The sequence below is a fragment of the Phacochoerus africanus genome, chromosome 3 (genome assembly GCF_016906955.1).
Source record: "Phacochoerus africanus isolate WHEZ1 chromosome 3, ROS_Pafr_v1, whole genome shotgun sequence".
Classification (NCBI taxonomy): domain Eukaryota; kingdom Metazoa; phylum Chordata; class Mammalia; order Artiodactyla; family Suidae; genus Phacochoerus; species Phacochoerus africanus.
In genome coordinates, this window is record NC_062546.1 from 204,975,821 (window position 1) to 204,990,797 (window position 14,977).

General features: G+C 64.3%; 1 protein-coding gene across 5 annotated transcripts in view; it reads right to left on the minus strand.

Annotated features, from left to right (window-relative positions):
- ANKMY1 (ankyrin repeat and MYND domain containing 1) overlaps nt 1–14,977 on the minus strand; it is a 48,011-nt gene that overhangs the window by 22,804 nt on the left and 10,230 nt on the right. For all 5 annotated transcript variants that reach the window (XR_007134122.1, XR_007134123.1, XM_047773954.1 and 2 more), the window contains 8 exons: nt 13,616–13,832; nt 13,171–13,335; nt 9,249–9,682; nt 7,790–7,961; nt 6,537–6,677; nt 5,227–5,367; nt 3,322–3,429; nt 1,774–1,905 (listed from right to left, as the gene is read on the minus strand). Coding sequence is in view for 3 of the 5 variants with exons in the window: in XM_047773954.1 (XP_047629910.1) it covers nt 1,774–1,905; nt 3,322–3,429; nt 5,227–5,367; nt 6,537–6,677; nt 7,790–7,961; nt 9,249–9,682; nt 13,171–13,335; nt 13,616–13,832 (1,510 nt within the window). In the remaining 2 variants the exon portion in view is untranslated. The remainder of the gene's footprint in view (nt 1–1,773; nt 1,906–3,321; nt 3,430–5,226; nt 5,368–6,536; nt 6,678–7,789; nt 7,962–9,248; nt 9,683–13,170; nt 13,336–13,615; nt 13,833–14,977) is intronic.

A 14,977-nucleotide genomic window follows, 5' to 3' on the forward strand; every position in this document is an offset into this window, starting at 1 on the left:
ACCCCACCAGGAGAGCAGAGATGGGCTCTTGTCACCTGCGTGACCCAGAGAGCCACCCTCCCAGGTGTGTGCAGCGTCAACCAGCAAACAGGACAGACATGCTGCCCTCACGGTCCCTGCATGGCCCTCACGGCAAAGCCGGGCTGGGAGCCGGGCAGCTCCACGGCTGCCCTCCCCGACCCACCCAGGGCACGTGGATTCCCACCCGCCGGAGGCTGGTCCCGCTCCTGCTAGACTGTAAGCGACACGAGGGCACGCCCAGGCCTGTCTGTTCGCCGTCCCCCAGCACCCAGGGTGCGCCGCGGGACCGTGGATCCCTGTGCCTGCGAGCGCGGCTGCAGAGCGCAGCCCAGGGAGCCAAGGTGCGTGCGTATGTTACGTGGCGTGCGAGTGTGCACAGACGTGTGGGTGTGCCTGAGCCTGGCACACACCGTAGCAAGGTTCTGTGCTCAGGGCTGGCCGATTCCTTTCATAGTAAGGCCTCCCAGCCTCTGTCGCCTCCCACCCAGGCCCGACAGGGAGGAGCAGGTCGGCAGAGCGGCTCTTGGGTTTTATGGTTTCAGCCAGAAATTCCACCCCAAGCACAGGACCGGCCGACAGAAGAGCTGGGAGCCAGGCTGCCTCTGAGGGACGCCCCCCGCACTGCGCGCAGCCCGCTTGCTGAGCAGTGGCGGGCGGGACGTGGTTCCGGGGGCACCAGGACTCCCTAGTGGGGCCCACCCCTCTCATCACTCCTGACAAACACAGGAACCCTGGATTCTGGGGGACACGTGGGCAACGCGTTGCGGGCATGGAACCAGACCTCGGCGGCCAGGGTGTGCTGACCAGGCCCAGCTCACTGGGCGGCAGGAGCACCAGTGGGTTTGTACGCAGATTCCTCACGGCGACGGCGACGCTGCGCCAGATGTGGGCAGGCAAAGTGGGAGCCAGCTGCCCAGTGCCCTGGGGGAGGGGCTGCCCTGACCCACTCCAGGCCGCCTCCCCTCCTCGGCTTATGAAAATCCGATTCGGGATCCTGTGATTTTAATGCATTCGTACTAGAATCTGGATGAACAGGCGTGTGATCAAGCCTCGCTGTCAGAGGCACCGCCTCAGCATCTGTGGCTGAGCCAGGGTCACAGCCTCTGTTCCCCGCGGGCACCGCTCAGGCCCAGGCCCCTCCGCTTTGTCCGCGAGCACCCAGCTGAGCGCCAGGCCAGCTCGGAGGCCCCAGGCCGGTCCCCAAGTGCGTGGCCATGATCTCACCCCCGAGGCGCAGGTGCTCAAAGCGAGTCTCTCCACAGCACTTGTGGCCCATCCTCCCGTGAGGTCAGGGCCGCCTGGAAACCGACAGCAGGTCACCCTCTGCCCTCTCTCTCTTCCCACGGGGCTCAAGTGCCCCCGGCTGGCTGGGGACCACGGTGCACGGCAAGGCGGGACAAGGGCAGTGAGGAGGCCCCCAGGGCCACACTGTGGCAGGGAGGGGCTGCCCGGGGGAGGGCCGGGGGCACCCGCCCGGAGCTGAGCTGCCCCGAGGAGAACCTGCAGCCTGGGGCGGGGGGTGGGGGGGGGTAGTGAGGAGAGAGGAGACGCAGGCAGGCGCTCTCAGGAGACGGAGCAGCTGGGGAGGCAGGAGGCTGGAGATCGCTGCCTGGGGTCTACACGGGCCTCTCCGCACCCCTGAGCCCACCTGCAGTGAGCAGCGCCCGGGTGTGCACCGTCCCCCCACCGTCCCTCCTCCACCACTCCCCCTCCCCCAGCAGCCCCCCTCCCAGGGCTCCCCCACAGGCTCACCAGGGCCAGCTTGCTGTCCATGCTCCTCCGGCTCTCGTAGGTGAGGTCGCAGGCCACACACAGGGCACTGCCCAGGCCTTTGGTCAGGAGTAAGTTGGGGTCAGCTCCATAGGACAGAAGCTCCTTCACAATCTGGACACAGACAGGCTTGTCAGCGCCCGCCAGGTCCCCTCCCCGAATGTGTGGCGGAAGCACCCGGAGCAAGGCCACAGCCGGACTGAGCACAGAGGGGGCCACACTGGGCCCTTTCCAGGCATCCTGCCCACAGGAACCACTGCTGCCCAGTGCGGGGGGCACATGGCGCTGCCTTGGCAAGGGGCTGCCGTTCCACCCAGGTGACCCGACCCAGCGCTGTCTCGGAACACCGCCCAGCTCCTCCCAAGAGGCCCTGGCCCGTCTTGCTCTCCAGCCCAGAGGCACAGCTGAATCCTGCCTCGGAGTCACCTGGCCACATGCAGAGTATGGAGCTCACTTGTTCCCAGGTGCCACCTAGGAAGCCAGGAGTAAGGGCATCTGCAGGGGACCCCAGACACACCAAAGCAGGGCTCTTCCAGAGCTTCTGCCCCTCAGAACGACACTCTCCCTGCTTGCTGCTGGGCACAAGGACCAGGCACAGAGCAGGTGCCATATGACTTCTGGAGCGAATGACTCAGTGCAAGAGTGAAGAGCGGGTGCATGCAGAGGGAGCACGGCTGCCCCACCCCACGTCCACAGTGCCTCAGCTCCTGCGGGCCTGGGCTGAAATGTCACCTCACAAGAGAAGCCCTCCTGGGCTCCCCCTGCTAAGGCGCCCCCCACATCCTTCTCCACCCCCCATCCTCCACTTTCTTCCTAACTCTCATCATGCCTGAAATTGTGCCACACACTGGATCACAGTGTCTCCCCAGATGGAATGTAGGGTCCTTGAGGCTTTTATGTGACACCTGATGCCTAGAACGGTGCCCGCCTAGCCCGTAGTAGATGCTCAAAAAATAACAGTGGAAGGGCGACTGGGCGGATGAGGTATAGACAGGTGGACAAGGGAGGATGGATGATGAGCGAAGAATGGATGGGTGGAGGGACAGACAGACGGATGTGGGCGGGCGTGTGTACGGATGGGCAGTGAGTGGACGGATGGGTGGACGGATGGGCGGTGAGTGGACGGGTGGGTGGATGGATGGGCGGGTGGGTGGATGGATGGGCGGGTGGGTGGATGGATATGAGGGCAGGTGGCTGGGTGACTGGCTAGGTGGTGGAGGGACAGGTGGATGGTGGACAAATGAATTCCTTGGCGGCAGCAGGAGGTGAGAAGTGCTGGCGGACAGGAGATCAGGGACAGGCAGGGGTTGTCCTCCAAGCCCTGGGAGGGAGCCCCCCCCGGCCCACCCCCTCGCTGTTCACCTCCTTCCGACACCCTTCTCTCTCTGGGGAGCTCCGTCCACGTGGGAGGGAACCTTCCATGCCCATTACGAGGTGCTGTCTTCAGGCCACCACCAGCCACGGCAAATCCCCGTGACTGCTTGGGGTGGCAGCGGCAGGTACACCATCAGGGGTGCAGAAGTCACTTACCAGGTCGTTGCCGCTGGCGATGGACAGGGAGAGTGGGGAGTGGCCACTCCACAGGGTGTTGGGATTCGCCCTGTGCGACAGGAGGAGCCGGACTATGTCCCTGGCACACTGGGTGGGGAGAAAGGCAGAAGGACGAGGGGTTGGAGGCGCCTCCCACTCCAGGAATTCCTGGTGTCAACTCGAAGGCCAGGTCGTTGAGTCACTCAACCACTCTCTCCTCCAGCAGCCCTTGCCCGGCCACAGTGCTCTCAACCTTGGACAGATGAACCGATGGGCGGGGGGCACGGGGGGGGGGGGGGATCCTCAAGCTGAGATGTTTTCTAAACATTCGTCGTTTCTGGCGGCAAACAGAGACGCGTGATGTGTAAACTGATTCAAAGGAAAGAGGACAGTCAGGACCAGGCAACAGGCGTGACGGGTGGGCACCGAGCAGGTGTGGCCAGGGGCGCCGGGGCTCAGCATCGGCCCGGGTCACAAAGGGTGAAGGGAGCCGGCTCGGCTGGGAGAAGCGCCTTCTGCACACCCCCGCCCCCCAGACCCCTCAGCTTTCCCCTCCCCGCTCCCTGGGGCTTCCTCTCCCCCCACCTCGAGGAACCCCCTGCTGAACCGGCTCCCCCGACGGGCATGCAGACCCTGCGGGCTGACTGGGGCGCCCCCCGAGACCCCCCAGCCTCTGGAGGTGCCCACAGGTGTCTGAGGCGCTCCTGGGGCCCTCTTCCTCCTCTCCGTCTGACTGTGGCAGCCCCACCCTCAGCGCTGGGCTTTACAGGGTGGTCTGTCCTTGACCTAACGAAACTTTGCCTCTCCACGACTTTCCCAGCTCGAGAGCAGCACAAAGGACTCGGGTGTGTGAGCGAGAGGTGCTGTCTCCAGCCCAGCCTCGCGGTCCCCAGCCCCAGCGTGGGCTCCCAGCACCCTCTGGCGGGGTGGTGACCCCTGAAGGACGCGGTGACAAGACGGGGCTGTCCTGTAGCAGGGAGGCCCTCCCAGCGCTGCCCGGGCGCCACCCTCACGCACGTCCGCCCGTTCCCGTCAGCAGCACAGGAAGCCTCCACCCGGGGCAGGGGCACCGCCCTCTCGCCACAGCCCCGCCAGGTCACTGTGACGTTCATTCTACAGGTGGGCACACTGAGGCTCAGCGTGAGTTCCCGTGTGCTCAGCGCTTCCTGGATGGCTGGCCCGGCCACCCCACCACTCAGCGGAGGCGTGGCTCCCCAAGGCCCCTCGTGCCCATCAGGGTCCTCTGAGGGGTTCCCCCACTCGCCTCGCTGGAACCAATGCCCAGGGCAGGCGGGAGGCAGCAGCTGCCGAGCCAGAGGGCCGGCCCAGGGCTCTGCCAGAGGGGCTCCCGGACCCCGAGAGACCTGGTGGGGCCGGGGCCCGGGCCCGGCGGCACAGGCCAGGTCCCGCAGGGAGGAAGTGACCTCCCCGGACGACCCAGGCCCCACATCGGTGTGTGAACAGGCGTGTGTGGACATGTGTGCTGAGGCGTGTTCTGAAATAACACTTATGCACAGAGGTTAACGACAGTTTCTACTCTAAACTGTGTACGTTTCACTGCGGACGGGACCCAAGCCATTGATCCTGAAGCCCCCAGGGAGGACGGCCGGCAGTTTCAGGACCCTGCCAGGACCCTTGGGGAAGTGGGGGGAAGGGCCGACTCGCCAAGGTCCGCCCGCTGAGCCACGGCACCCGCGATCTGGCCCATCCCCACCGGGGCTGCCCAACCCCCACGCACGTACAACACGCACACACGCTGACCTACAAACCCACACAGGCGCGCTTGCACACACACCTGCACGCGCACACACCACGCGCACGCTCGTGTCCGGCACGGATGTGGATGCACCTGAGGGGCTCAGACCCCTGCGCACACGGCCCGCCCACCCAGGGAGGCCGGCTCACCCTGTGGTTGTCCTCCCGCTCGCAGGCCACGTGCAGCGCCGTCCTGCCACCCTCGTCGGGGACAGACGCACAGCCACTGTAGTAGGTGCTGGGCGGGCCTGCTTCGCTGCTGAGCTTCAGGCTCGAGGGCAGCAGGTCCGGCTGTGGGCAGACAGTGGCATCAAAGGGGTCCCTGAGGCCCTGCAGGGACCAGCTCACATGCCCATGCTCCCAGGAGCAGCAGGGTGTGGGGGGCATCTTCCTCCCCAGCCTGCAGGTCTGAAGCAGCAGCCCCGAGAAACCCTCCCAAGTGCCAAAACCTGGCCTCCGCGTGCCGTGAGCCACCCCGGCACCCGCAGAGTCAGAGTGGTTCTGCCTCCCCCACACACACCCACATGTGCTGGGGGCTGCATGAGGCTCCGCCGGCTTGAGGAAGAAGCTGCAGCCCTTGAAGGGCTGGTGCTGGAGGAGGAAGGCCGGGAAGGCTGCATGGCGGAGGGGGCCTGGCCTTGTGCTGGAAAGGCTGTGTCCCAGCTCCACTAGGCTGCAAGCGCCCCGCCCGCTGCAGGGCCTTCTGCAGCGCCGCCCCCCCCCCCTCCAGCCCCAGGACATTCGCCCATCCTATGCCAGGCACATCTTCCCTGCCCCCACGGCAGGGTCCGCCCCCTCCCCCATGTCACGCGTGGGCGAGGGCAGCAGGGAGCACTGGGGCCCCTGAGCCATCTCAGCAGGAACTCAGTGCTCCCTGAGGTCAGGGGTGGTTCAAGATGGGCTCGCGGGGGACAAGGAAGCTGCCGCTGCTCCAGAGCCAGGCACCTCGCCACCACGGGCCGCGAGTGGATCACACATCCTGACTACCCCTCCCGGCACTTCCAGAACCCAGAACAGAGAGCCTCAGGGCCCAAGCTGACCGCCAAGGGGACGGGGACGGGGACAGGTCAGCTGGGAGGTGGGGTGGTGAGACCGCACCAGAGGGACCACCCCAGGGGAGATGCCTCCGGCCAGAGGAGCCTCTTGGGGAGGCGGGGACCCCGGAGCTCTGCCAAGCCACCTGAATAAGCAGGTTCTCACTGCCATCACCAGTTATCCGTGCCTCTCTGGCACCAAAACAGGCCTGGGTGCTGAGCCTCCTCATTCGGTGCCCAGACCCCCGGCCTCATCTCCTCCCAAAGAGGGGCCCGGCTCGCACAGCGACCGCAGCAGTGACCCATGCCGGGCGGCTCAGGCCACACGGAGCATTAGCCACCCTCACGGGGCCATGTGAAGGCAGAGCGAACCCTCCGGCTGTGCGCAGAGGGACCGCGCCCCCCCACCGCGTGGCAGACACGCACCTTGCCCGGCTTGTACACGTCGTCCTGGTCGGCCGCCCGGGCGTCCACGTCGGTGATGGCATGGAGCAGCAGCTCTGTGATCTTGATGCCCTCGTCCCCAGGAAGGGCGGCCGCGAGGTGGAGGGGGGTCAGGGCCCCCAGCTGTAGAGGAAACGCAGGCGGGGTGAGGGTGCGGCGGTGGCTCCCAAGCCAGCAACACCCCACAGCCTGCGGGTGGGTTCTGCGTGCACGAGGCCGGGGGCCGTCCAGGGTGAAACACGCCTGCCAGAGGGTCCCCTGGCACCACATTCTCATCAGGCCCGAGACACGCAGGACAGGAGGCCGCCCCCCACGGGCCACGAACACCACCAGCCACACACGCCGGCACTGATCCTGAAGATGCTGCCGTCCCGGCAACAGACAGGAACCCAGGCCCTGGCAGACCAGCCTCCCCTTGGATCCAGGGTCCCCGCCTGGCTCCCATTTAAACACCCCTGAGCCAACGGCCACACAGCTCCCGACTCCAGCCCCAACCGGGGCCTGTCCAGTCTCCACCCGATGCTGGCCTGTGGCTCTCAGCTGAGGGACGGCTGTCTCTGAGTCAGCCCCGGCTACTCAGAGGCAGTCAGCGGGGCCTGGCCCCGCCAGGACAGGGGCCGGCACGCCCGCCGTCAAGGTGGGGGACCCATCGGTCCACCCCCTCCCAACCCGACCCTCAAAGCAAGACCCCATGGAGACAGGAAGGCACCCCTGGAGGAAGGCTGGAAGGACACCGGCAACGCTGGCTCGGGCTCGGGGCCGGCGCTGGCGGGGGTCGCTGAGCACGGGGAGGGTGGGGGTCCTCCCGCCCCCGTGGCGTGGCGCCCACTCCAACATCGTGCAATGAATGGATGGATAGATTCGTGATCAGCCATGGGTGGAGGGGAGGTGGACGAGCGAAGGAGTAAACAAGTGAGTGAGTGGTGTCTGCGCCCAGGTCAAGGTCGCAGCCTTCATTTCAAGGACGGACGGAGTCCCGCCACAAACCTAAAGGGCTCTCACGCCATCCTCCTGGGTCCTCACCCTCCAGAAAAGGAGGCGATACAGGGCCGGGCCGAGGGGCCTGGAAGGTGAGCCGGCAGCCTCTGCAGCGCGAACCCCGTCCACACACAAGGGGCCCAGAAAATCGTCTGGACAAGCGTTTCCCCAACCAGAGGAGAAGGGCAGCTGCCGCACGTCAATCTCACGGCCAAGCGCTCGGCCCCGCGCCCCCCGGCCCCTCGGCCCGGCCCGACCTGCGGCGGGAACTGGATGTCGGTCCGGGCCCCGCTCTCCAGCAGCAGCTTCACGCCGTCCACGTCCCCGGCCTTCACCGCGAGGAGCAGCACCTGCATGGGCACGCGGCACAGGTTGGGGTCGGCGCCGCGCCGCAGCAGGAGGCTGATGGTCAGCCACCTGCGTCTGCGTCTGGAAGGAGAGCACGACGGTCACCACGGGCAGACAGGCACGGGGAGCCCCTGGCCAACGGCCTGGACGGCGCCCCTGCTGGGGGGGCGTGGGTAGGGGTGCCCATCACGTGACACCAGAGCCCAGGGTCCCACCTCGCCAAGACCTGGGGCCGGGGCAGCCCACTCTGAGCAGCTGCGGCCCCACCTGGCTTTGGCCTGGGTGGTCACTCCGCCAACCAGAGGTCACCTGCAGATGGGGTGTTGGGGGCACCAGCCCTCCTCCTGGGTTGGCTGTGAGGGGATGACGTAGAGTGGCTGGTACTCACGGGGCCTGAGGTTGTGCCACACACACCAGACAGGCACATACACGTGCACACACACACACAGCATATACACATATAACACACACACACAACATACCAGACAGGCACACATATACACACAACACACATACACACATGCAACACATACACATATGCAACACACAGGCGCACGTATACATGAGCACACACAACCCCACACACACACACACACACACACACACCACACACCACACACCGCACTTGCACTAGCACATCTCCGACAAGGAGCCCAGAGGCAGCGCAGCCCCTGGTGAGGACACGGCCAAGGCTGGGGGCGCACAGGGAGAAGGTGGGGGGCGCGGCCTGGAGAAGCAAGGGGCAGCGGGGAGGCCGGGTCTAGAGCCACGTTCTCGGATTTCCCACCTCAGGACCTGCGCACCCTGAGGCCCTCCAAGGACCAAAGCGCTTTGTTTGTGGGGCTCCACCCGTGCACGTCACTGGGTCACAAAGAAACCCGAGACGTGCGTCTAAATACTGGGACAGTTAAGAGGTAGCACTGACAACCCCCCGCATATTCGCATAAATGACACGTTTTATGAAATATGTGTACTTGGCCGCATCAGAGCCCCGCACTGGGAGGGGAGCCTCCCATCCCTCCCCCCGGCCCCCCGAGATTCTGTGACGTCAGGACTTAGTCCTGGGGAAAAAGCTGCTTCAGCGAGAGCTTCCCAGTGTCGGCGTGTGTGTGTGTGTGTGTGTGTGTGTGTGTGTGTGTGTGAGAATGGGGGGCGGGGGCAAGGGTGAGCGGCCCCTGCAGTGCTGCTCCAGGCCACCTTCTGGGCCACACAGACATCCCGGGCGCCCAGAGCGAGGGCACAGGGGCCAGCCGGGACGTCCCTGCCGACCAGGGGCCAAAGGTAACCCACGTGGTGTCTAGAAAGGCCCTCCCTGCTGACCGGTCCCCCTGAAAACGGCCCTGGGCCCGTCCCCGCCCCTGGACCTACTGGACCATGGACCGCGCCATCCTCCTCACGGTGCCCTCGTCAGCGGGGGTGGCGGCCAGGGCGGCGGGGGCCTTCAGCAGGCTGTGCTTCTGGGCGCTCCGCTCCAGCAGGTCCTGCGACAGCTCAGCGCAGGAGTTGCGCACGCACCCGCTGGACTCCAAGTCCGTCTCGCAGCTGCACAGGGAGCACCGGTCCAAGGGCCCCGGCCCCGCACTCCGCGAATTCCCCGAGTGGCTGGCGCTGCTCCTGAGGGAAGCGGAGCCCCACCTTGGGGGGCTGCTCCTGGGGTCCCTGTCCCAAGACGCCCGGCTGCCCTCTGGCTTTGGGTCCTGGCCGCCTTGGGCCCGTGCCAGCTCCTCCAGACGCGCTGGCTCCTCAGCCGCCTCGGGGATGGAGGAGGAACAGCTGGGAATTGTTACAGGTTTTGAAGTTTCCTTTGGAAAGTCCCAAAAAATGTCATCAGGAGAAAGATGAAATCAGAGCGTCAACCCAGCCCGCTGCCTGCTTTAGCAGGGCCCCGCGCCCACGACTTCAGCAGCCCTCGGGCACCCGGACGGACAGCTAAGCACTTGCCCAGGCGCCTCCCCAGGACCCCACCACAGGGCACAAGCCAGATGGGCCGGCATCCCCGTAAGCGAGAACCGGAAAATGAATGCAAGGGGTCCCCCGAGGACTGGTGTACCGATTCCACACCAAAACAGTGGATTCTGGCTACACCAGTTAAACAAAATACACTATAAAAACGAATTCCAGCGGTTCTACTTTGTTCTAACACAGCTCCTAGGAACTTTTTTTTTTTTTTTGTCTTTTTGCTATTTCTTGGGCCGCTCCCGCGGCATATGGAGGTTCCCAGGCTAGGGGTCGAATCGGAGCTATAGCTACTGGCCTACGCCAGAGCCACAGCAACGCAGGATCCGAGCCGCGTCTGCAACCTACACCACAGCTCACGGCAACGCCGGATCCTTAACCCACTGAGCAAGGGCAGGGACCGAACCCGCAACCTCATGGTTCCTAGTCGGATTCGTTAACCACTGCGCCACGACGGGAACTCCCCTAGGAACATTTAAACCATACACATGCCAGCATCACGCCTCTGAGACCTGGCACTCTCCCCACCTCCGTTCACAGCCACTGTTCTCGAGATGTAGCCCCTGGACCAGCAGCAGCAGCACCAGAAAAGCAGGTTCTTGGGCCCCACCCCAGACCCACTGAGAAACGCTGGGGCTGGGGCCCTGCCACCTGCGATGGACTTTTTCTGTAAGGAGCCCAGCGGTAAACAGTTAAGGCTCCCTGGACCCCGGGGCTCTGTCACGGCTCCACAACGCTTTCGCTGTGCAGAACCAGCCCTGGCGACGCACGAAGAGCGTGCTGTGTTCCAACACGGCTCCAACCACGAGAACAGCGGGGCGGCATTTAGGAGTGTGCTGCCCCGCGTGACCCCAAGGGCAGGGACAGCTCGGCTTCTCCAACAAATAAAGGACGAGACGCGGGGAGAAAGGGAGGGAGGCCATCCCAGGTCGACAGACCCGCACAACCTTTCTCAACCCTGCACAGGGGTCTGAGGGTGCATTCACGTTAGTCCATCCCCAAAAGACGCAATACCCAAGGAAACGGGCCATCACGGGACGCGTTGTCGGGAAAATTATATTTAATTTGCAGGTGGGATAATAGTGTTTGCGACTATGCTATAAAAGAACAGGAGTTTCTGCTGTGGCAAAGCGGGTGAGGAATCTGACTGCAGAGGCTCTGATGGCTGTGGAGGCTCAGGTTCAATCCCAGCCTGGTGCAGTGAGTCAAAGGCGTTGCTGCAGCTCGGATTCAATCCCTGGTCAGGGAACTTCCATATGCCAGGGGTGCAACCATAAAAAAATTGTTTTAATTACAAATGTAAACAAGGAACAGAGAAAGAAGGATGTGTCTTTAGCTGGTAGAGACACATGGAAATCGTTGTGGCTGAGGTGACCTGCTGTTGCATTCACACTAAAACGGCTCAAGGTACAGCTCGGGGCAGGCAGTTGGGGGCGCGTAGGAGCACAGGTTGGTACCATTTAATCTGGGTGACAGGTCCGTGGACGTTCACTGTACTGTGTTGTGCATGGGAAATATTTTTCAGAATAAAAAGGTTTTTAAAAAGTAAAGGAAGGATTTTTATTAAGGATTTAAAAACAGATTTAAAAGGCTTTATGGGGCCCTGACTCCTTCGTCAGTATTCAAGTCACTTCAATCCAACGAGGAGGCTTCTAGGTACAGGGTCCCCCAGATGCTCAACCTTATTCTTGCCCCTCCCAGGAAGGGGGTGCGCCCCACCTGCTCCCCAGCTCCTTCATTCACGGGCTCCGCTGAGCCCGCCCTGTGCCCCGCACCCTTCCAGGCTTGGAGAAGCTGTGGGAGGAAACCAGCTCCTGCCCCCAGAAGCTTCCACTGAAAGGGAGACAGCCAGGGCGCAAGGACCCAAGTGACCCCCACCTCTGCTCCTAAGAGCACGCTTGAACTTGAAATTACTGTAAGTCCACAACTTCAAAGAAAAACAGAGTAGACACACAAATTGGACATAAATTAATGCTGCTATAAAAACAGAACAAACACAGCAGTGTTGGTTTTCAAACCCTCCACCTCTGACTTTCCACAGCACCTTTTCAACCACTGCCCGAAGCGCCGTGCACCTCGGAGGAGGCTCGGGTGGGGAATGAAGACGCCCTGGTAGCTGCACCCCCGGACGCGGGCAGAACCACAGGCAGAGCCTCCGGACGGGAGCCCACCCCGGGAGCCTGCCCCAGCCTCCTGCAGACAAGGCCCCCGCCCAGGGCAGCAGGGGCTGGGGAGGCTCGCGGCCTCCTCCCCACACGGTCAGGCTTGCGGCCGCCAAGCTCCCACCCAGGCCAGTGGTCACGCTTCAAGGACCACAAGGCAGGAGCTAAGGACTTGAACTTGAGAAGCAGGAACAGAGGCTCGGTAATCCAAGGAGCTCTGCCTGGCTGGGGGTCCGCGGGTGGGGCCTGCAAAGAGCCTTTTCTCAAGAAAGAGACCCCCCAGGTGGCCCGACCACCATCAGGGAACAGTCCCCGCCCTCCGAGCGCCTTCACGATGGACGGCAGTCTGGGGCCCGCTGGCCTCGCGCGGCTGCTTGCGAGGGGCGAGAACATCCCCCTGCAGGTGCCCGCCCCCACCTGTGCTCTGGATATGTGGGCACCACGTGCACCCAGCACCCTGAGAGCCGCCCGCCCTGGGGTGAGACTCGCCTCCAGGCTGCACCGCCATGGGGCTGGGAATGGAGAAGGGCGCAGCCGCCAAGCAGAGAGCAGCTCAGATAAATCACCCCCGGGGCACCGGTGCCCCCCCCGCCCGTGCCATTACCCGGCATTCGGCCAAAACAGCCGGAGCAGGTGACCCGCAGTGCTCACGACATTCGGGAGCGCGGCTCACAGCAGGCAAGGTTCGGCCCTGCACCTGGGCCCCCGGGCGCTCTCCCCTCTCCCACGGCGCCCCCTGTCCTGAGCCCAAGCTGCTGTGCCTGTGGCCCGTAAGGGACACGTCCCTCGGCCTTGTGGCAACGAGCTCAGGACACCTCACTGTGCCAGCTTCACCACTGTTTGCTGCCTCCCCATCTGCCAGCCCACCTTACCATCAATTCACCCCCCACCTGAACCTGGTCCCACAAGGAGGCGGCCGGGGGGCTGGTGGGCAGCTGGGAAGAGGTAAGTGGATGGGAAGGGGGACGGGGGACGGGGGACAGGAGGAAGGGGGACGGGGGACAGGGGATGGGGGATGGGGGCAGCTGAACAGGGGACGTGGGCAGGTGGACAGGGGATGGCTGCCTGGGGGACAGCTGGATGGGGTGGGGACAGGGGCAGGTGGACAGGGGACTGTACAGGCAGATGGGTGGCGCAGACACCCAGCTGGGCCGCGGGGCCGGCGAGCTGACCTGGGGCTCAGGCACCGTCCTCTCGGCAACGCCGGGCTCGAAGGCCCCGGTCGGGTAGTAGAGGAGGAAGCACATGCTGAGGGCCGTGAGCCCCTCGTCCGTGCGCTTGTTCACGTCAGCCCCGTTGTCCAGCAGGAGGTTGACGATGTCCACGTGACAGTGAACCTGAGGGGAAGAGGCCAGCCTGGCGAGGACGGCCCCACGGGGGCAACGCCGCAGAGACGGGACGCCCGCTCTCGGCCAGGCCTGGGGAAGAACGGGTCAGGCCCGGGGGAATCCCTCGCCCCTCCCCTCCCACCTGACCCTGTACGTCCGTCCCACGTGGGGGCTTCACAGGGGAGAGGGGAGGGGGCCGTCCCGCCTGGGAGAGGGCACCACGGCCCAGGGCCCTCAGGCCACCCTGCAGCCATCGCAAGCAGCCTGCTGGTGGTGGGGGGGCGCTCACAGCGGCCGCGGCCAGCACCGTGTAGCCCCTGGCGTCGGCCACGTCGGGGCTGACAAGGTTGTCCTTCAGGACCCCGTAAATCCAGTCGTGATTCCCCTCCTGGGCCTGCAGGATCATCTCCTTGGAAAGCCGCTCCTTGGGCCCGCGGCGCGCGAAGCCGCTCCGTTTCCCCTCCAGGATGGTGTCCACGTTCCAGCTGGCATGAGCCCTCTTGTTCCTGGCAGCACAGGGCGCCTCGCACTGGAGACCTGCGCCGGGCCCTCCCCCACTGCCCCGCTCCTGACTCCGCCCTCTCCCCCGTCGGGGCCCACTCCTCAGGCTCTGAGCCCACCAGCCAGCCGCCCGCCCAGCCGAGTCGGGACACGCCGCCCTCGGTGGAAGATGCTCTGGCTAAGCGCCTTCCCTGAGCCAGAACGGCTGCGAGAGACCCCTGGGGCATCCGCCTGCTTGGGGAGGGGTTCTCACAGCAGGCGCCTGGGTGAAGAAGGCCAGGCACCCACATGGGTGGGGCTCTTGGCACCAAGCACCCACATCCCACCGCTGCTCCTTCAAGCTTCTATCTGAGTAGAGAATGTGCAAGTCCCCCAGCCCAGGCACCACACGGGCTCTCCTGCGGGCACCCAGCCTCCTTCACAGTCAGGAACCTGTGGATTACCAGTGGCTTCTCTACCAACAATCAGCAATTATAGGCTCGGCTGATGTTTGCATGATGGGTGGGTGGATGGATGGACAGATGGATGGATGGACAGATGGATGGATGGACGGGTGGGTGGATGGACGGGTGGATGGATGGACGGGTGGGTGGATGGGTAGTTGGGTGGGCATCTGGATGGATGGGTGGGTAGATGGGTGGATAGATGGGTGGGTGGGTGGGTAGATGTACACACCAGTTGGCAGTGGTGCTCACAAAACATATACCCTAAAATAGTTTATAGATATCTGAGGACAAAGTTTAGGAAAGGGATTAAAACATTCTTGAAAATTTTAACTTAAAAAAATCTACTTTCCTCAAGTGGCTGCTGGACTTTCCCAGGGCTGCGGGGGCGGGAAGAAGGGGTGATCTTTGGAAACCAAGGGAGACACCCCATCTTTTCCCGACCATCTTCAGAGTAAGCCAGAGGCCCAGCCCCATCCTGGCCGGTTCCCCGACAGCCCTCGACACTCAGCCCCTGGCACTCAGTTCCCACCCCCGGGCTCAGGCTCCCCCTCCCTTCGTCTCTGGGCTGCCTCCTCTGGTCAGAGGAGGCGAGCCCGGCAAAGCACCGAGAGTCGAGGGCCAGGCTCCAGGGGCCTTCGGGAAGCCCGGCCCCAGAGCACACCTGTCAGGAGAGGGCAGCCTTCGGCATCGGGGTGAGGAGGGGA